At 47.4% G+C, this 22,903-nt stretch overlaps 1 protein-coding gene across 3 annotated transcripts in view; it reads right to left on the bottom strand.

The window, feature by feature from the left end:
• SYNPR (synaptoporin) overlaps positions 1-22,459 on the bottom strand; it is a 110,543-nt gene extending 88,084 nt beyond the window's left edge. Inside the window, exons 1-2 of one of the 3 annotated variants that reach the window (XM_054216267.1) lie at positions 22,353-22,459; positions 22,173-22,238 (exon numbers count right to left, since the gene is read on the bottom strand). In XM_054216267.1, the coding sequence (XP_054072242.1) occupies positions 22,173-22,238; positions 22,353-22,370 (84 nt within the window). In that variant the 5' untranslated portion in view covers positions 22,371-22,459. Of the gene's footprint in view, positions 1-14,151; positions 14,192-22,172; positions 22,239-22,352 lie in introns of those variants that run through there. The other 2 variants (XM_054216264.1, XM_054216263.1) reach the window with 2 other exon arrangements.
• Positions 22,460-22,903: the final 444 nt, after the last annotated feature.

Genomic DNA, 22,903 nt, shown 5'->3' with positions numbered 1-22,903 from the left:
TTTCTGCCACAAATTAACTAAACTAAACTGGAATGATGTGCTGCACATCGCAAACCGGCCCTTGCTGGAGGCTGTCTTCTGCTCATAGGTCAATATTCCCAGCCTCCAAATTCTGTGTATGGCCTCTGATAGCACCCTTCCCGCCTGTGCATCCCTCCATGTTAGGGAAGTGAATAAAATTTAAATTTAGGACAGAAAACACAGTAAAAGCCCATCAAAAAATTACTCAGACTAATAACAGGCGTCATCGAACTAGAGGAGTATTCGGAAGCCATGAGAGCCAACAGATTTTATGGTACTTGCTCTGTGCCAGCTACTCTACCCACTCTACGGAAAAACACTGGGAATGCTGGTGCTTTCCCAGAGGTGACGATATGACAGGAGCTCAGGCTCAGTGGCACCACCTGAACAACTTCTACACAAATACCACCAGCCAAACGAGTGCAGAAACACCTTCTGTTGACTGAAGTAAGGAGTAAGAGATTTCCTCCGTCACTGTAATGCTACAAAGTTGTACAAAGCTAGGCTTTGCAGCCAAAATACTCTTAGATATTATCCTAAGCAGCCCATGCTGTAGCCAGTGGTTGCTATTTCTGGCAGAAAAGCTGATTCTCTGCTGACACTACTGCTACACCGAAAGCGACCGTCTTTTCTGATAAGAAAATGTTTCCCTGAGCCTTTGATTGCACTGTTACAAGAGGAGCAAGTGACGCTACCCCTTCGCCAAGCCAGGGACGACTCCTATAATTAGGAAAAGCTTATGGCACTTAAACCCCGTGATAGGCAAGTGAAATCAGAAACCATTAATCCTCATAGCAATTAATTCAGGGTGGAGCAAGCCCTGGACAGACACACAGCCACCGCTGCAAAGGCTCAGACCGGCTACGGGCTTCCACGCCGGCATAAAACGTGCAGGTCGACCTCCGATTTTAAAGTCCGGTGTGCAAGTACTGGATGTGCTGGGGTACTGAGCACAAAACCTCTGCCATGAAGGGTTTGGATTTAATAATTTAATCTTGTGGGGTGTCTTGTCATAAAATAACAGAACATGGTCCCAATAAAAGAACGCATTCTTCCTCACGTTTCCTCCCAAATAAAAACCAGCTTGGCATCTTTGTTGGTTGAGACAAAACCAAATCACAACCTGCCAGATGCGAGCTTTAATAATGGTGGTGGTGGTGATGATTTTGAGTTTGGTTTTTCTCCCCCCTACCAAGCATACTAGTTAGGAAACAGAGACGGAAAAGACTGAAAGAGAATTTCAGCATCTTTAATTAAGAAAAGAGAATGAACTAGAAATCTGGAAAAATAACTTGTGACTAATATGCAGATTTTATCAGCTTGTGGATCGGAAGCCACAGTTTGCTGGAAGTTGTCTCCTTTTTGCTAATTTTCCTCAGATGAAAAAGGCACTTGTGTTCTCTCTCACTGAATGCTTTGCCTCCATGCCTTTTGCAGCATATGCTCAAGTTTGCAGTTACTATTGATAGAATGGGAAAGAATGACAATTCTTAAGATTTTACAAGAATTCTGTTTAAGCTCAAGTGCTGCAGAATTTAAATGATAATTCAGATATTCACACTCAAGCACTGGTCCTGGGACCTCCCCTTGCAAAAAATTACTACCATGGATGTAATTTCATTTAAATAAAGGCTGCAAGAGCGCAGGCGTTTGGACTGCAGCCTCGCTGGAGCCTGCGTGCATGCATGAATGCTGGCAACGACAATAAAACAGTAGATACGTTCAGACTATTTTAGGCCAAATGTCCAGTGGGACACTTTGAAAACGGCTAATTTGGAAAAAAATAGACACGTGACTTTAGAGCAAGAAGAGAATTCTGTTCTGTGATCACTAGCTGAAAGCCTGGGAGTATCCGTGCGATTAGCAGAGGGAGCCGGCTTTGCAAGAGAGCACGGGCTGGGAGAGCAAAGCCCCACAAGCAAAGGATACCCATGATCTACATATGCCTTCATATCAAGCGTTTCTAGAACCCACCAGCCCCCGTGCTAAGGTACGAGAAGCTGAAGTCATCGGTAATAACCTGCAAAAGGGACAAAACCTGTATCAAGCACAAGATTACTCCTGCAGCATCGGGGTTTATAATGAATCTCAACCACAGTTTTCTGCAGGGGTCAAACCCCTGGTTCCCTCCCCCCAGAAATGAGAGAAAGAAACAAAAAAGGAAAAAAAAGGAAGCAAACAATAAAAAAAAAAGAAGTAAAGAAAAAAAAAAGGAAAAAAAAAAAGAAGCATCTGCTAAAGTGCCAAGGCACTAACGCTGATGGCCTCTGGAGAGCATCTCAGAGGCTCTGTAACAGCATCAGTAGATTTGGTTCCCCTGTGGCAGGGACAACCAACCACCGCCAGAGCATCACCCCAACCCCAGGTGTCGGTGCTGCACTGGGAATTTTGGGGAGAAAGGGCAGGAGATGGTGCATGTGGGCCTTGCGGACAGGGCAGCTCGGTGCCTGCCACGACTCACCCCCGACCCTGCAGCCGTGCCACAGGAGATGGGATGTACGAGGAAAGTGCAGATGGGGCATTACACTGCCCAACCTCTGCGTTTCTTCCTTCTGCTCTGATTTGAGAATTTTGTGAGACCTTTCAATCCCAAAATGCTAATTATGCCAAAATTAGATCACATTGGTGTACCACAGTATGGAACTCTGAATAGGAAAACTGATTTCCACGTCATTAGGCATGCAATAAACCAAAGGCACAACAAGTAGGAATTACATGCATCTAGCTACAGGAATACCTTTGTTACGCTTGAGGACTGTGACTATGCATTAGATCTGGAAACAAAATGTCCATTTCCTATAGACTTTTTCCTAAAGCACCATCATACAGATATAGACACAGATAAACAAGCTCAAGCGATCTCTAAGATGAAGTGACTAAAGCGATGATAATATGTATGACCGGGTAAGAAACATGATACTGTCTCTCAGTTAACAACACGACACATGAGAATGTAACACAGAAAATGTATTTCTAAAAAGTGTGAAAATATGTTAACTCCTTGATGCTCTTCACAATCCATTATCAGCTAGAGAAGGCATGCCATAATATCCAAATCCCGAGTGTCAAAGATTAAAGACGTGATACACAGCCATAATCAATTTTAATTACATTGTTTCATCCACAATCATCCTGTAAACAGGTCGGGAGCTAATTGGATCAATAAATGAATTCCCATCAAGTGCGATGAGCTGCACATTCAGCGGGATAAGTTATCCCTGCCTATGGCTACGGAAAAAGAGTTCGTTCCCAGCGTTATCGGGACAAGATCCCTTTTAAATTAGCTCAAGCTGTGGATCACAGGATTGCCAGCCCAGCGCGTCCCAAAGGCTCGCTGCAAAGGGCAAGGCTTTCGGAGTGGCTGCAGATAGCTTACGTACCCACCGCAGTGGTCTTCATTATATTCGGTATTTGAAGCATAAAACATTCAACAACAGGATATTTTAACTCCTAAAACCAGTCGATGATGTTTGCTGAATTAGACTCCGTGACTGAGTTGGTAAGCGCAACGAAGGAATGAGGGTGAAACAAAAGCCCTGTTTAAAATAGGTCGCTCCTTTAGAAAATTTTGTAATTACACACTGCAAATGCATTTGCATGTTCAATGAGTAATACATGTTTCTTGCGATGAGAAAGCCTGGAAATGCTTAATCAAAGCCTAGCTTATCAGCAAAGGCTAATTGGCTTCCATAGTGCATCATCCAGCAGAATCTAGCATTAGTGCAAGCTTCGGCAACCATTAGTTGGCAGAAAATCCCAATTTATTTTGATAACAGAGGTCCTACCTCCGGGGTTTTCCATGACCACATAATCAGGTGGTGCATCACTGGCCCATCTCATGCCCTCCAGTCAGCATCACCCAGTTAATCAACTCGACAGCTGGGAAAGATGGGAACTGACCACGATTCAAAGAGTAATTTGGGAAGGAAGAAAGGTACAAGGGTGATACATAATGAGTTGAAATCTTTTCCTTTTAAGAAAGAGTGCAAAATAGAAACTAATTAATAAACTGCCGTGAGTAACCCAACCCAAAAATGCAAAATAATGATGGACTGAAGTTTTCCCTACAGCAAGCTGTCATCTTGGTTTGTGAACTGTAAGGCTGATTTCCCCAGCGTTATGCAAAGAAATGGCCCTTTTTTTTCTTTTATTTAGAAGTCATATTGTAGCTGCTGAGTCTTCTTTACACTGAGGTGGGTTTGCAGACAAGGAATAAACCTAACCCTTCTCTTCCTGGGCATGATCTGCCTGTGCAAAAATGTGGTAATATTCTGGGGAAGCACATCTTAGTACTACTTCCAGACTTGGATTTCTACCAGGGTGACACATGACAACGAATGACAAAACCTAAAGAAAGTCAGACCTTATGGGGGGGGGCAAGGGTTAAGCAGATTTTATATAAAGATGGATTTATTCATTTAACACTCCATCTGAAGTCATCTTACATCTGTGCCACAGCTTGAAATTGTTACAATCAACCTTGTAGAAAGTATCCTGAGATATCATTGGCTTGGTGCGAGTCAACAGCAAGGAGCTAGAAACAGAATTTATTGCCATACTAAATCTAGTATGCAGGAAATATTTTTGTCATTAGAATTCAGTGACTAGTTCAAGGGTGAAGAATCAAATCCCACCAGGATCACCTGTAGGCACCTCACGGCTGTTTGCCACCAGGCAAAATGGTATCTTCTTGGAGTCTCATATAGCTATCAAAAAAGCATGTATTGTACAGTGAAAAGGTAAATGAGATAGCTCTATAAGCATTATAGACTCATCGATAACGACTTCATTGCTGAGAAGCTGAGCTAATTAGCACTTTCCTGTTGACATCATCCCATTGGGATCCAACCCATCCCCTCCACATGGCGTTGCCTGGTGCTGAGAAGGTCCACCAGCTCATCCAGAGCCGGCCAAAGCATCTCTGGATGACGCGTGGTGCATGCCCCAGTGGTGTTTGTTATTCAAATCACCCAGCTACAAAACTCCAACTACAACGGTTAAACACAAGCAAAACAATCTAATTTTGTGCTTCAGAAGACCGACTAAGAGTCCCCTCATCGTCTGTAAATCCAAGTGCCAGACCTGGGCGATTAGGACCGCGTGTTTCCTAGGTGATAAGCCTTTAATTTTTCTGGAAGAACATTTGAAATAGAGCATAGGAAGATTAATCCTCCCCAGAGAAGGGAGAGTTCACTGGCTAATTTCTCTTGCATTTAGATGTAATAATTAGGCATATTGATTCTGCTGCTTTGTTCCTTACCATTATAATGAAATAATTAAGACAACTTCAAGGAAATATTTGAAAGCTCATTTCACATTGTCTCTTCAAACACGGGCCACCTAACACTTATGTGCACACTCAAAGGGAAAAGCAAAGGCAGACTCTCGCCTTATTTATCTCCATAATTCATCAGGCACCAACTTCAGGCAGCAAAGTGCTGCCTCAGGCTCCACTCCATTTGCTGCCTATCATGACCATGAACAGCAACACAAATGAGATCCATCTGGTGCGACTGGGACACACATTGCTCTGCTAAGCTCTCACAGCAGCTTGCTGTCAAGGGGGACTGGAGGGAGGCTGAATGAACCCCTCTAAAAGTTATGAAGAAAAGAAAAAAAAAAAGCAATACTTGTAATATTTGTAATTCCCTTCGCGGAGCCTCACGGTAGCGTTCTTGCAAAATATTATGCAAATGTTATTTCTAGTTCAAATTTTTAAGTTTAAGATTCTTGAAAGATCACGCTGAAGTGTCGACGCTGAAGAGCACTCATGACCTCCATTCTCTCAGGCAGCGGCACAACCAGGTTTTTCAAATACAAGTACGAAATTCTCCCCGAAGGGCTCACGCTTTGCACTGCATCCACAGGGGGAAAACGTATCCCCGAGACGAGTGGTTTTGGGGCTCCCTGATGGTCCTCAGGGATGGACAGCCCGGCTGAATGGATCAGGGCCCAAGCTGTACGCACTCTGCACATCTGCACAGATGCTCAGGGAGAGCCAAAACTGGAACAATTATTAGAAGGATGAATGAAGATATTAAACATGTAAAAAGTTCTGAGAAAAGCCACTTAAATTGTAAAAGGATTTTCTCATGTCTAATTCAACATTACTAATTCAACAGTTGATAAGAGTTCTCTGATCTCTCCAGTATGTCTCAGATTTAAATAATTTTCTGCAATTTTGTATTAAATAGCCTTTAAAATATTAATCTTATAAAAACACAGGAAAACGCATATATATTTTTTACACATGCTTGCTTCAAAAATTTGCAGACACAAAATCATAGTCCACCAGCTGCTAAGGGGCAAAGGGGATGGCTGAAAAGAAAGAGCTCCCTGCCCCAAAAGCGTGCAGATATGCTGTCCTGGAATATGACACCACACGTCTTAGATGTGGATGAGCATTTAGGTCCAACGTGAGCACCAGACTTTCCAGAAGTGAGGCATTTACTGCAGACCGCGATTGCTGGAGTATCTTGACCCAAGAAGTGAAGTCACAGCCTTCTCTGCGTTTTCCCTTCGTGCAGAGCTCACTCAGGCCCTCGTGACTGGTGTAGCTCTGGCACAGCATTAGCTATTAACATTTAATAGGCGTCTCCAGTATCTAGTGGTCACTCTGACAGCAGGGGACCGATGTCTATGACTGAACACTTCAAACAGAAATCTTAGATGTGGCTACCTCTCAGGAGGAGGAAACATCTGAAGAATGTGTTTCTCTGATATTTATATTCCGTTAGAAATGAAGGGTGCTTTCTGTATGACTCACATCCATGTTTTTCACTTGTGATATTTTTAAACACCGAGATCCAGCACTGACTGGAGTACAAAAAAAGTGTGACTCTTCTCCTGTCCTACCCCGAAGGGCCTTTCAGCCAGGTACAGGTGACAGTAGGAACTGGGAATAGGTCATCTCCAGGTTTACTATGGGAACAGAATACCTAAAAGAAGCAGCTTTGGGATTTATGGAAGTTAGTCGTATGTGAAAGCTAAAACCTGGCAAATTTAGTAAGAGAGACGTACATAGATCCATTTCCTAGGAGAACATTATGTATATTTGAAAACAAAGACAAAAACCCACCCACAATAAGGCCTTTTTCTCTCCCCTCCGCACAAGAGGATCTTTACAGACTAGATCAGAGGTAAAATAATAAAAAAATACAATTAATTAAACAATTCAAGGAGATATTCTCATGATAAGAGGTCCAATGCAGATTGCTTGCATTAATTTCCTCCCACTCCGCATCCCTTCTCAAATTCAGGATGCTCATACGGGGCATCACGGAGAAACCCGTGCCTGTCACAGCTGTGTGGCAGGGGCTGCACCCACGGCGTCCAGGTCTGAAGTGTCCAGGCCTCAAAGAGCCTCAAAAGACGCAGAAAAGAAATACAACAAATAATGATAAAAGAGTTTCAATGCTTCAAAACCGCTCCCCAGAGTCCAGCTTCTCTTTCAACCTGGAGAAGGCCGAAGGGTTCCTTGCTGTAGCAAGGCTCCCCAGGAAATATTGTTGGCCAGGCTAAAACGTCTTTAACATCAGGCGAATGTAAGTGCTGCCTTTCTTTAAATACAGTTTAGTTCCTTTATGGCATCATTCAAGAGACATAAATGCAAGCCGCAAGCTCAGGCAGACACAACTAGCTGTTCAAAGGAAAATCACAGGCAAGACTTTGCTCTGGGCAGAAGGATTTTGCTAATGGCTTTGCTTTGCAAAACTTTTTTTTTTTTTCTCCCCCCCCCCCCCCCCCCGGAGTCCCACAAGCAGTCAGAACAACAACAAAACCTGGAAACTTGAGGAAAAGGTAAGAGAGGGCTTTCCGCTCAGCCGGGGGGACGGGAGCTGTGGGCACAGCATCCCTCACCAGGCTCCTCCGTACTGCCAGTGCGAATAAGCACACGCGCACCACCACGACATCCAAAGCAACTTCTTCTTAAAGAAATAACCTGCACCGGCCTGAAAATCTGGCTAACGATTCAAATCAAAAACCATCACAGAAACCCATTCAGTTCATACAAAAATTTCTCCAGCTCTCCAAGTGGCAGGGGATACACTGCTTTCTTTGCAGTAACCCAGAACGGTACAAGATAGAGAGTTTAAATACATTTCCATTCAGGTAAGTTATCTCTTCCCCTCCCCACCAGCGGCTTTTAAAAGATGCGTCTTGAACTTAACAGCACTGGAGGGTTTCTTTTTCTTCTCAGATTTTTAATTCACCGGCATCATAAAGACCTTCAGCAATTTACAGTGTGAAGAGCACTTCGGCTTGCCCTGTTTTGAGCCGGTCTGTACATTACAGCTACTTCATTACTTACATTGCATTACACGGGGGCTCCTCGCCGCAGCAGACGTGCCCCGGGGCCGGCAGGAGCCAGATGTTTCCCTGGGCCCCACATCAGGCGCAGAGGCTGGGCTGCCCCCGCCTGCCCTACCCCACCTGCCCCTCCGCAGTGCCGAGCCGGACAACATGCATCTTACCCTCACGCTAGCTTAAAAGCGGGGTAAATCAGAGAAATACTGCAGAAGAGGCAGCCACATCATCAGGCTACGCTAACCAAGGTGTTGCAATTAGCAAAACCGAAAAAAAAACCCCAACAACCCCAAAACAACAACAACAACAAGACTTGTGGGAGTCATTCAAATTCAGTTGAACGATGGAAGGAACTCCAGAGGGACCACAATATATTCTTCTTCCTGCGTCTTGCTATCATGGTCCCGGCTATTTGTCCTCCTGCAAGTCAGTGGGACGCAAGCCGGACTCCTCAAACCCTGAAGCCACACTCCCCATGGGTGGTTTTGGTGACAGTTTCATCAGGGGTCGAGTCACGAATTTCAGGTTTAGCAACCGTGACCAACCAACCCGCAAAGCCTCCACCCTGTTACTCTGCCACTGTCTAAGGAAATGGCATCTTGGCCAGAAGATCCCATGGTTTTTTTCCACACATGCTCAAAGCGGAGTGCTCCCAGCTTGTTGCCTAATTCCTGACTGCTGCTTCTGCGAGACGTCTCTTTTCCCTGGGCCCTTCCCACCTATACGTGCTACGTGTCGGCTTTAAACTTTGCAAACAATACAGGTGGGAAAAACCAGAACAGACTGCAAGAAGCTCGCTTTCCTCTTTGAAGGCACCTGCGCTTTCTTGGTAACGCGGTGAGCTGATGAAAAGCCAAGAGGCCAGTCTATAGGGAACACACGAGCGCTATACGTGGCACGTTGAATCCGCTTTCGCTGCGTACCACCATATGGACCAGAATCTCAGCGGCATCAAACGTTTACCTAAACTCCATTAATGTCTTCTCCAAGCCAATATTTATAGCATACACACCCGTAGCTGCTGTCAGAGTGTGTATAAATGTTAAACTGAACTGTTAAAGAAACATAATGACAGATGTAGAGATGCTGAAGAGTGCAATCTATTCTAATTTATGATAATTTATTTCCATCATCTGGAGTCCTATTCAGAAGAGAAAGCTGAATGCATCCCAAAGCGCATCACGGGGTGGAGTGTAAAAATCCCCAGAAAAAAAATAATCTCTTTTAAACCAAGCAAGAGTACTCTTGTCCTAACACCCAGGACATGCTTAGCAATCTCTCTGTGCAGAAGTAATACAGATGTGGGGTACTCGAGCCCTGCCTCCCGGCAGCCCAGTGACAGGCAGGTTTTGTTGCAAGTTGGGAATAGCTGGGAACTGTCTGTCCCGTGAGAGATGTTTGATCATTGCTGAGTCACTACTTTTTAGGGACTAAGCCGCACAAAAAAACCAACATTTATAAGCTCTGTCAGAGCCTCTTCAGCTGCATTAACAACCAACACTGCACCCATGGGCGGCCAGCGCTAATGAGCACATAAACAAAAGGATGGAAAATTATTTTAAAAAGAAAAGTGAACTATGCCACGGTGTGTTCTATGGCAGAAAAAGCTTCTCTGTGTCACTGCTCAGCAAGGCAAGCTGTGCTGGATGGGATGTGCCATGAGACCTGAGCTCCCCCTCAGCCTCCTGTTGCTGTCATTCTGCTGTGAAAACATGATGGAGGGGATGAAAAAAAGAAAAGGGAGGCAAAAAAAAAAAAAAAAGAAAAAAAAAAAAAGAAAGCAGTGACAGCACTTGGTCCCCGCAGTGGGGAATGCCACTGGGACACAGAGGACCGCAGGCAAGGAGCTCATTTTCACAGCATCACCCCTCCCTGGGAAGGACCATAACGGGCTCCGTGGCGGCAGGAGGCTTTCTGCCACGTGGCACAGCCAGCGTCCCCTGCATATGCTGGCCCGCTGCGAAGCCAGCTCCTGCTGCCTGCCAGGGCCCGGCAATCTGGCCCGGCACAGATTTTGTGCTGGAACGGGCAGCCTCTCCGCAGAGCCGCCTGCCACGAGCGACAGGCTGCAAGGGCAGAGCGGGAGCACCCGTGGAGCCAACGCAGCAAAACAAGGAGGTTCCCCAACGCGGTGCAACCAGTCTCTGCTCGGTGGGCTGTGCTGCCTCCCTGCAGCTCTGAAAAACTCCACGTTTGACTGAAAAGAAGTGCTAGGCACACAATATAAACATAGACCACAATATAAACATAGGCTCCAACACCAATATGCACACGCCGTCTTAAAAGTCAGATGGAAAAAATTTCCGCCAAGACATTTTCTGCATTTTAGGCTTGTTCGTCTTTTTCCAAAAAAGTTGCCATCTTCCCTCCAAAAACACTGACTCTTCTTTGCAAGTCCCAACGCTAAGAGCTTGCAGTATCTACCCTGGGAACACGACTGCTTTGCCTCCAAGGAGTTTGGGCTGGCCCCTCGCGCTGCCCCTGCTCTGTAAATCAGGCTCCATGGCCAGGCTACACCGCCCCCATGTGCGGGAGGGTCACACTTGATGGGATCCATCACTGACTCCTCCAGCAGGAACAAGCCTGGGATATCGCAGGGGGATGCTCCGGGATGCAGAGAGGAGAAGGAAAATATGACCAAACCACTGTTTCTTTACAGAAATATTTTGAGCTGAAATAGCGTAGCTTCAGGCAAAAACGTTTCTTCATACACAATCTCGCCAGAATGCCAAAGTTTCCAATGGAAATTTAGATGAAAAAAATTATTCCTCCCCCAAGGAAATGAAATTCCTTTTTCCAAATCAGCTCTACCAATGACTCTTTCACGCAGCGATGACGACCGCTTCCCTGGCATTTAGGTACAGCCCAAATTGCAAAGGACGAATACTCCACACGCTCCTCAGCCACTTGCCCCAGGTTATAAAAAAAAAACACAAGGGAGCTCACTCTCATACCTTTCCTGTGGAAACACTGCACGCTCCCAGCTCGCTTACCTCCTCCATCACCACCGAGGCCCAGCCATCATCGGCACAGGGGAAATGTGCAACCACGTCTTTATTTGAAGACTTTTTTCCATGCACCCGTGGTGGGGCTGCTTGCCTACGTGCTGCTCGGTATCCACGTTTTGCACGGCTGTGCAGAAAGCCAGCAGCCTCCAAAATGCTCTCAAACCAGCCGCTTGGCTGGGACTCATCAATAGACATGGCCAGTCAAAGCCATACAGCATCACTTCAGCTGCCTGAATGAGGGATCAAACTTTATTAATTATCCCACTTGAAACTGATTCTGTTTTGCAACAAAAAAAATCTCAGCTCCCAGCCTCAGCCCTCTCAATGAGTAATTCCATCAAGGAAACCCTTCTTGCAGCACCGTTCACAGAAGGAGATTAAAAATGGGGAGAGAATACGCTGGGGAAGAAGCTCTATTGAGCCATACTCATGAATAATCTCCCTGTCCGCACGCCTTTGGTCACCGATTGGAAAAGTCAGTTTGCGATGCACTCGGTGCTTGGCAGCACGCGGCTCCCCCACTTTTATCCACACTCAAACGCATCCTTGCGTCTGCGTGCAGGATTCCAACAAAATGCTGCTGCGACACAACAGCAGACACCATGTATATCAGCTCGCTGAGATCAAAGGCGCACAGCAGCAAAGAATTTAATTAAAATGTTAAAATTAAACAGGAAGGCATCCATTGTTTAATTTTTTGGCAGGCGTGTTCCGTCAAACCGGGACCTAATTCCACTCCAGCACGCTGACTGCCCTTGGAGATGGCAATCAGGAGAGCTCTGCCGGATTTATCGGCTGCTGGATTTGGCGGTGGGGGAATCCCACACTTGCTTTAGTTTTGCAAGGAGAGGTTTTCAAGCACAGTCTCTAAAAAAGCACTTGGAGAAACTGCCCAACTCCAAAGGATAATTACTGCAATACACATATTCTGCAGTGATAATCCCATTTCCAGCGTCAAACCTAACCCCACTGGGCTGGGCACGATATCTACCCACGGGCATCATTTCCCCTTACAGTCCCAACAGGGAGCTGTGACCTTGCCACGTCCAACGGCTCCCAGCCACGACTCTTTCCGTACAAAGGTTGTTTTAAATGGGGTAAAAAACTGATGCAGAGCAGTGCTTTTTGTGTGTGTAACATCGTCTCGGTGCGAGGAGTAGCAGGGGGACGCAACTACGTGGGTTCAAACTCAAACACAGCGTTGTTTTGCTTCAAGCGTACCTCCAGCACGCAGCCAGGGAGAAGATTATTCTGAAGACAGTTCAAACAAGGCTCAGGTTTGCTTGTTCAAGAACTGCAAGATATTTTCCGGCATCCTGGGGTATTTTGACTTGGATACTGAAGGCAGCCATAGGCCATAATACAGCCCACATCAGGGAGGCTGAACCAAGAAGCCGGTTGCCTCCTTGGTTTTTGGGAGCCTGACAAAAAAGATTTTGCTACTTCAATGGTATTATTTGGGGTGCCACCTAATACCAGGAAGATTGGCAAATGCCATGTCAAACATGGAGCCCCAATACAAGCACCCAACATGCAAGTGCCAAAGGCTTTGAGCTGAGGTTTATCACTTCAAGCCAAAGATACTTTGGATTTGCATCACCTGAGAAACAACACAGGAGGGCAGAGCATTAACATCAGGAAAAGCGAAGACTGAGGACAGATACGGTAAACTTCTTTTTGAAATTCAAACAGCTACTGAAGAGCTGTTACTATAAATTACTTCCCGACGTATCAGTGCTCTTGCCCGTGTTGGTAGCATTTCTTTCTGAGATCTTCTGGGCAGAATTTCCTCCTCAATACTTCAGGTGCATGAGTACTTCTAGTGAATATTCAGCCAGGCTGTTCGCGGTAGGCCCTGGTATTTCTCGTGGAATAAAGATCAAGTGACAGGTTGGGCGTTTTGCAAGACAGTCAAATCAGATGTATTTCTGACAGTGGGTCTGGGACCGCAACCTCTCGTCTGAAAATGGATAACCCTTCATTGAAATCTTCCTGCTTCACAGTTTTCCTCCTGCTTCCTTAGCACAGAGAAAGAGAAGACTACCTCCTCCCTGCACACCTCAGTGCTCGGGATGCTTGTTGGGATCTCCTTAGCATAGAGACACCCCCAATCCTCTGGCAAAAGCCCCCTGTGTGGGCTGTCACGGTCGCTGACCACTCTGAAAATACCCTCTCTAACTCCTGCCTTGCGACGGCACCACCAAACTGGGGCTGGGACATCTGCATCAGCGCTTATCTGGGAACAGGAGCCCACAGGGCTCCCCGCCGGCTTTTACCCCAAGCTCCAGGCTGCGGCACTCTGCTCCCCACGGCGTTAACCCAGCAGCTCCCGCAGGCTCTCGCACAGCCTTCGCCCCAGATGCTAAGGCATTCTGGAACAGGCACAGACAGAACAGCTTGTTCAGGGAAACACATTAATCTACCCATTAGATCATCACAAAGAAAGGAAAGGTAAAACAATAAATGGCAATGTGCACATTACTTCAGCCTTTCCCGGCCTTTTTTTCCTGGATCGTGCATGTACCCCGCTGCTTTTAAGGACCAAAGTTGGCATGAGGCTGGTGACACCTTCCTGCTTTCCTCTCCCCACTGAGGACCGTAACGCTGCTTCACGCCACAGATGGCTGCTCATCTGGAAAGCCCCCTCTCCTGAGGGGCCACGTCAGTCTAATCCTCTGCTGATCCTCCTCCCCTCGCGGCACGACGAAAATACTCAACCGTGGCGGTAACCAAGCTGGGCAACACAAGACTCCCTCTTCCCTCCCTCTCGCCACAACCCACCCCTCCGCCTGACCGACGTGAGTTCTCCCCTCACCGTGCATTTCAGCCCAGGTTGGAGCATTTTCCAAATGCAGGCAAATACTACATGCAAAAAAACTCCTGGGCTGTGCGCCGATGGACGTGCCCGCATCCATAGGCTGCTGATGAGGCAACGCCTAGTATTTTTTTTGTTTATATAAAAAGCACTTAGAGAATACTTCCTTACTTAACTGAATGCCATTACCAAACCTTTTCAATGCCATAATTTGTATCTACAATAATAATCACTAAACCCTAAATCATTTTATGCGATTTAAGCATTTCCTTAAGAACGGGCAGCAATATTAGCTTTCCTAACAGAGTGAATTATTCTGACTAGGAAAACACTGCTTCCAAAGACAAACCCAAGAAGTCTCTACGATGGCCAGAAGACAAAAACATTGCAAATTAAACAAAGCAAAAGCTTACAGTTTGTCTATATTCAGTATTCTTTTGCTTTTGCCAAAAAGCAAGCAAGCTGTCACCTTAGCAACTATGTCACACTTTGCAGTACATACGCCACTTTGAATAAACACCTTAAAAGCGGCACCTCCGCACTCCACATTCCTCTCCACAACATTCTTTGCAGCACTTTGCAGATCCCCCCGAGGGTGAAAGCCATTAAGACCCCTTTGGCCAGTTGCCAGGCTGGACAGCCAGACCTGACAGACAGACCGTTTTCCACACTATAGCCCAGGACCATAATACTACTTAACCGCTTTTATTCGGTGCCAAAGGAGAAAGCTGCGCTTGCAGAGGTGTGGCGAGAGCACTCTGCCGCCCATGGCCGGCCCTGTGCGGGGTCCAGCCGTACCTGCTCCCAGCCTCAGGAGGAGGTCCTCCCTGCTGGAGCAGAGCGGAGACTCCACCAGCAACCGGGAGGTCACCTGCCCCTTGGGATCGCACGTAGTGCCATGAATCCAGGTTAACTCAGAGACCGCAGGATCCAAATGATGAAAGGGTTTTATCGCCAGCACCTTCCAAGCCTGTCCTCCCCCGACTGCAACATCTGAATCCAGAGATGTCAACACGCAGGGCTTTTACCCGGGGCTCCAATTATGCAGATGCTGATTTACAGGAGTGATGACAGAAACATCTCCCTCATAAAAATTGGCAGAGACGTTAACCGTGTATATCTAATGGCAGAACCCTCTATCTCCATGCATCTTCTTGCTAGTTTGAAAGTCAGATCATTTTTGTTCTTCCTTTCATAGAAACCTGGTTTGCATATATAATCAAATTTAGCATTAATGAGTCTCTCTCTCCTCATCTTCTATTCCTAACGCTTCAAACAGCTACATTCGGATAACGTCAGCAGATTCTGCCATCCAGAAGGTTGCTTACCAGGAGGAGATGTTACCAATTTCACCCAGGGACTTCCACGGAAGCAGGACATAACTCCAAAAACTCCTGCCTCCTGGAGCACTGTATCTCAACCGTAAGCGCTAATCCTACATAACTCGATTATACCAGGTCCCACTCTGGGCTGCTTGAGTAACATCACGATTTAAATGAATTGTTAGGTGACATTTTAAAATCAACTCTTCCACGACCACAACATGAGCCTAAGAGGAAAATGGCAGGCACTTTTCAGATGAAGGCATCATTTATTTGCAATGCGGTCAGGCATCGCTGACCTTTTCTCCTTCCCTCCTTGCCTGTACCAGCATTTGTACCATTTTAACACCAACTTTTCAATGGGACAAGATTAGCACAGTTCTCAGTTCCCAACAAGATACAAACCCAGATACACATACACGTGAACGGCATGCAGAACAGCCAGCTCTCTGCAGGCTGAAAAACCACGGGATCACAAGACACATTTTCTTCTCTTTCACTTGTGTTCTGGGTTTTCTGTCTTCAGGGCTTCCATCCTTCTTCTGCTACCCTTATCCAAAAGGGTGTGGTTTATCAAAGCCAAAGGCTTCAGAATCACAAGACTCCCAGAAGCTGAGACTTTAAGACCACAAGGTAAAACACCACATAGGCACCATTACCGCTTCTGCTGCCTTTATCCCAGTCCCGCTGACACAGTGACATATGGCTTTCACATCTGTCTTCAGAGAGACTACAGAAACTTCTCACATCTTTCCTATCACACACAACACAGCCTGATGCCTAATGGCAAAACCCACCCCCCAGTTCTTCCTAATAAACATAACTTGCCCAACAGAATTCCCTGCCTGCAGATTACCGATGCCCCGATACGCATTCAGAAGTCGCACATCCAATAGCAGGGACGGATAAAGCCTGTTTGCAGGGCTCAGGTCTCCTGGACGCTCACATCCCGGTGTTTCACTGTGGCAATTTTTGTCTGTTCAGAGCTGCAGTGTATTTTGCATGCATTATGCTAAGCTGCCTATAAAAAAAATCATCCAATTAATGACAGCTTACAGAGAAGGGTTAGTTACACGGTAATTACCTTTCTAATATTAAAATACCATAGAAATGGATTTACATTTTTTGATTAAGTGGCACATGCTTTATTGACCTGACACTACACATACAAGACCTTTGAGGTAGTAACTGGGCCCAGGTTTTCAAGAACAACTAGGTACCTACATCCCAGACATCAAAAAAAATTGACAATATGTGTTTTACATGTGTTTGTGTATCTTGCACATCAAGGTGGATGGCCCCAGCACTGAATGCAGCATCTGATCCTGGCATCGCATAAGCAACATCAGCAGGCGGAAAGAAATATTATTTTTATTAAGGTTTTTCTTTCAATATGAGGGTGAAGAAGATCAAACACTCAACTCTTCCAGCTCTGCATCCACGAGGAATGTTAAGGTCACCCTGCTCCATGACCTAAAGTCTCTGCCCATGCCATAGTAGACAGCAGCAAAAACCAAACAAGCACAAGCAAACGTGATGAGGACTCTCAAGCAACTATAAAATATCTCAGGCCCACAATACACTTTACAGAGCAAACTACTAATCACACATGCCTCACACGAGCATCACCTTCCTAATTTTTTTTTCATTTATTTACAGCATCTCAAGATATCTAGGCTTTTCTAGGACACACTTGAAAGCACGCAGCTACTTACGTCCATCCATATGCATGCAAATATAATCCAACAAAAGCGCTCCATGGCCAGATGAGTAATCAGCATTGGGACAAAGGACAAGACTTATTATCAACCTTTGGAGATTCAGATTCTCTTTGCCTTTCAAAGACACATCTGTTTGCAAGGCAAACCCTTTGCTTTGCTAGGGTGCTAACCCTTTCAGAAGCTACACGATCCAAGCAAGCTTGACTCCTGCCAGGCTGGCAAGAGCCTGGCCTTTTTCCTGGCTCACCAGTCAAATGCCCACATTGCGAAGGCACGGAAGCAAAGCAGGGTTAGTTTGGTCCATGTACACACAGATTTTTTTTGAAACTGCCTTGCAATTCCTTTGTCCAATTTCCACCAGAGACAGATGGGGATTTGTTGTCCAAATGCCCTGAACTGCTTTGGAAATGGTTGGCACATCCCATGAAGATGCTCGTAAGCACAGTCATGATCTGCAGACATGCAAGGCCTGGAATGTATTTTTTATGCACAAAGACAAGAATTCAAACAACTCCTCAGACACATTTGGGTTCACTGAACATCCTAATGTCCAACTCTGAGTTGTCCTATCAAGAAAAGCCCCGGTGTCCACCAGATTTGTCCTGCAACATAAATGACTCACATCTGGCCTGAAAGAAGCAGCACTGGCTTAGACACAGCTACTTGTACGGTCTTTGTGCCCAACATACCCGCTCTGCTATGCCCGTACCAGCCTGGACAGGGCTGCAAGCTGGTGGAGCTGGGAGTATTTTAAAACAACACAGTATCTTAAAACAACAACCTGCAAAAAACGGTTTCATACTGAAGGAGGGGAGGTATTAGGAAGAAATTCTTTACTGTGAGGGTGGTGAGACCCTGGCCCAGGTTGCCCAGAGAAGCTGTGGCTGCCCCATCCCTGGAGGGGTTCAAGGCCAGGCTGGACGGGGCTTGGAGCAACCTGGTCTGGTGGGAGGTGTCCCTGCCCAGGGCAGGGGGGTGGAACTGGATGATCTTTAAGGTCCCTTCCAACCCAAACCATTCTGTGATTCTATGAAATAATCAGCAAGGCAACCACAGCACCTCCCAACTTGCAAAAGGGTGGAGTTTCTGCATCTCTGCTCCTTATCAAGGATTACAAGGAAAGGTGTTACGGACAGCACCGCAGCTCATGTTATTTTACACAGAAACCGGACAAATGTCAGGTTGCTTTGGGTCTGTTCGTGGCAAATCACTGCGAGGAAGCAGCAGAAGTAATTAAAACCCTCAGCCTAGTGATACAAAGTTTCCAGTTTTACAAAAATATTTTTGCCGGTAACCACCTGAACATACATAAGATAGTTCACATACACGAGATGATAGTTCACATACACATCCCACTGCGATGCGCACAGCCCCGCTTTTCATTTGACTTGCTTTTGGAGGGCTCCAGAGAGGCAACGACTGCGGGAAAAAATACACCACAACTAACAAACTTGCTTGTCTTGCTTCCTTTTGGTGGACCCCAATAAAAGCAGTGCAAACACACCCACAGATCCACGGGACTGAAATTAATCCAGGCAGACAAATGAACATTTTCTCCTCTTTCATCTTTCCTTATTCGTTATTGTCAGGTGCGTGCGTAGGAGAGTCACTTCTCAAGTGAAGTTGTAATAGTGTTTGTGACGTTGCAACCGGTTGTAGTGCCACGGTAGATTAGCATGAGAAATAAGATTCAGAAGGACGCCCTCTTCTCATGCAAAGATCTGTGGAGGAACAGCCAAGGGAATAAAGAGGAGCAAGAACAAACTCGGCTTTTAAACAGCTTGTCCCTGCCCCCAGCACACGCCATGAAGCAAGAGTTAACTCAAAGCTGGGAACACCCAGGGCCTGTCTTGTACAGCTGCGTGCAGTTTTCCAAGCCCAGATTTGTGATCCGCATACTCCCAAATACAAAATCTATTACCAAGGTAGAGTTCAAAAAATTAAGCAAGTCTTGCTTAATTGCTAGAAGTCACTTCCCGCCCCCCCCCCCAACTTTCCTGGGCCTGAGCCAATGTTGTCTCTTAATGCCTTCTAAATGCAATTTCTTGGCTGAAAATAAGATTACAAAGTATGCGAGAAATACAAATGAAAACACATTACGGTGCTGTGAATATTCAGGAGAATCAGTCTTAGCTCAGCACCTTCTCTCCAGGTGCTAGATAATAGTCAAAGTAGAAGATGGCAGACCAGATAAACTCCGTGCTCCACAAGACAGAGGTCCACGCCTGAGCCAGACCAGAGGTAAGCTGGAACTTGCACACCTACAGATTGCTTCTGCAACAGTTACAGTTTCACACCTGAGAAACCTACCGCCACCCCAGGTATCTCCAGACTTGCAAAGATTTGCGCTCGTTTATACACAAATTTCAGCAGCACCATTGTACAAGAGGTTGATTAGCAAAGACGCGCTGACCCCTGAGCCACCGTGGGCCTACCCAAATCGCCCAAAAGATGAGAGTGCAAATTCAGGGCTGGACTGCCTGGACCAGCTGAGGACATTTTTCGTCTATACCATCATCTCCACCCTCCCAGCCCTTCTGAGGAACCCCCCCACCTCTGCCATCTGTGCTGCAACACCACAAAGGCTCCCGCCAGGCAGAAGAACCACCCAACGCCCAGAATGGGTGCCTCACCAGCTGGGCTATGACCTTTACTTCTTTGAAGATGCAATCTAGGACTCAAGTGGGAGGTGTTAGGAGGTGCCATGAGTAGCATATGGGCTGTAGTACACAAACAACAGGGCAGAAATGCCAGCTTTCCCTCTTCTTAGACTGCAGAAAGGGCTTTCCCCACCTCTGTGCCCTACCTGCTTGCTTTTCACACTAGAAATCCAAAACTTGGCCTTCTGGGAAATACGCATAAAAAAAAGCCTAAGTTTTCCAAAAGCAGAAGCTTACACCTCCCTTTCAGAGGACAAATAAGCCAAAAGAAGGCAACATTAAAGTTACACGCACTTGCTTTCCCAAACCCTAGAACTCTGTAAAACAGGGTGATCTGATTCAGCTCGACGTCACTCACACAACACTGATCCCACCCTCCAACAGGTGATTCCTGTAAAACTCTGAAAAACTCAACAGCCTTAAAAAGAGCAGGTTTAATAAATTCCACTGTCACCAGCACTTTTTGCATTAAAAAAAAAAAAGCCCCACTCACACATCATTTAACACCCAAAATGAAACAGCTGTAAATCCAGCAATTAGCGGTGTAATTTGACTGTTCTGATCAAGCGCACCGAGGGCTGTGAGGCTGCCAGGGAACGTGGAAGCAGCCACAGAATCTGCTAGAGCATTTGGGTTTTTTTAAAGTTTAAAATGATAATTAGGCTGAAAAAATGAGTCCGAAGGAGAGGTGGACACTTAGCTGAATGAGATGGTGGAGAGAGGTGGATAGCAGTTGGTAGGGATGGCGAGAGGAGGACGAAGATGGGAGCAATAAGATGAAGTGAAGAGAGCTGGAATTTGGGTAATCAAAAAAAGTATATTAATATAATAAAAAATGTTTATTAAAAAAAAGAAGTCTGCCCCACTCTGAGATATCACACACTAAAATACACTTAATTTTACTTATACACATCAAAAGGGGGGAAAAAGTAATTTCTCAGACCATTTTAAATGTTAACACACTCTGCACCCTTCTCCCACATTCCCTTATTGCCAAGGACTGACACATCTCGGCCGCGTCAGAAGAGCTCTGTTTACATACAGCCGCATGTGCATTTATATATATACACAACCAGGCAACGTGCAGATCGAGCTGCCAGAGGAGTTCTACGTGCAGCTTTCAACCACGACAAAAGCAGCTTTTGCATTCGGCTGTTGGAAGAAGTTACAGACCTAGGAAAGAGCCAAGAGGAAAGAGTTCCCACTTGCTGTCCTGAAGACAACAGCATCCTCGAGGGCACAGTCCAAGCCCTTCCCAACCACGACCAGACCCGGCTTCACCAGGCAGATAGTCAAGCAACCACGCTCCCAGCAGCTATTTGCCATAGAAATAGCTTTGCTCTGCATTCTTCTGCTTTGTGGCGAGCACTGAAGAGTGGGTGAAGCACCCCCCAGACCGGTGTCCAAGGCTCAACCGCTGGGTGTCTTGCCTTCTCCTCGGGGTAAGAGCAGCAGCGCCCAGTGGGTCTGTGGGAGCTCTGGGCCAGGAACACAACGGACCTTGTCCACCCTCAGCATGCAGGTCACCCTGCTCCGGGGCCACCTCGTCCCAAGCCCATGGCATCGCCACATCCCCATCGCCCAGCTCCGCAGGACCTTCGAGGCGCCCAGCAAAGGTGAAGAGCTGCTGGCCACGGGCAGGGCCGGGGTCCGGGGCGAGCAGCTGCCCCCAGCACGCCAAAACACCCCCTGGCAAACACCCCGCGGCCGGCGGGTGCGAACATGTGGATAAACCCACCCGCGGGGGGATGCGCCCCCCAAAATCTGTGGCTTACATAATTCCCCAGCCAGTCGGTGTTAGGGGAATGTGATTAATCCTCCATGACATGTTCTGAACTTTCCGTTCAGAGAGGCTCCCTCCTCCCGCAGACCTACTGGCGATGAATGTCATTTGACCTGCAGACTTCACTACGAATGAGCATCAGAGCAACAAACAGTGACATTGCTCCGCAAACCAATTATCTGCCTCCTTCCCCGCTCGGCCCAGAGACAAGTTTGCTAAACGCATAATGAGGATTTTTATTCCCCCCGCCTCCTTTTTTTAAAAAAAAAAAATAAATTGGTTTACATCCAGCACAAGGATGGGGGGGGAGCACTCGCGCACCCAGCCCGCCCCGCCGGCCACATCGCTGTCCGAGTCCCCAGCCGCAGCCCCTCGCCCCCAGCCCCCGCCGCTGTCCCAGCCCGGCTCCCACCTGTTCCGCGGGGCGCAGCGCCCGGCGCGCACTTTGGGGACATCCCCCCCTCCATCCCCCTCCTCCTCCTCCTCATCCTCCCCAGCCCACCCGCCGCCGGACCCCCCCCCCCCCGGCACTCACCCACTCGAGCACCCTGAGGAAGGCCAGCGGCTCCTTCACTACGCGGAAAGTGCCCGCGGAGGCGAGCTACGAGCAAAGAGAGGAAGTCAGCTCCGCGCCCGCTCCGCGCTGCGCCCCCTGCCCCCCTTCCCTTCCCTTCCCGTCCCGTCCCGTTCCCCGCCCGCAGGGGGTTCCGCGTACCTGGTCCACCGCCTCCATGGCGGCGCAGCCCCGCGGAGCGGTGCGGAGCGGTGCGGAGCGGAGCCGCCCGCCAGCCGGGGATGCGCGGCGCCGGCGCTGCCCCCGCGCAGGCCGGGCGGAGCAGCCGGGCGGGGCCCCGCGCCCCCCGCACCGCCCCGCGGAGCCGCCCCGCGCCCGCGCAGCGCCGCGGCCGCCCGCCCGCTTAATTACTATTAATATATATTATTTTTTTAAAATAATTTTTATTTCGGGACAGGAAGGGAGAGGAAGGCGTCGGGGAAATTTAAAAAAAAACAAAGAAGAAAACAAACCGCCGCCCACCCCCCCCCTTCGCCGGGAAGAAACTGTTAAATATTTTCGAGGGTGGCCCCGCGCCGCAGCGTGTCCTGCTTTCCCCTCCCGCCGCCCTCCCGGGGAGGGGGGAACTCGCCCCCGGCCCCCGCGGCAGCAGGGCTGCGGCTCCGCTCGCCCGCTGCCGGAGCGCTGCCTCCCGCCTGCCGTTGTAGCATTTCCTTGACAGCAGAACAGCGTTTTCTGCCCGGCGTTGCCAC

Source organism: Rissa tridactyla, chromosome 10 (assembly GCF_028500815.1).
Source record: "Rissa tridactyla isolate bRisTri1 chromosome 10, bRisTri1.patW.cur.20221130, whole genome shotgun sequence".
In the NCBI taxonomy this organism is placed as follows: Eukaryota; Metazoa; Chordata; class Aves; order Charadriiformes; family Laridae; genus Rissa; species Rissa tridactyla.
This window is presented reverse-complemented; position numbering and strand designations above follow the sequence as displayed.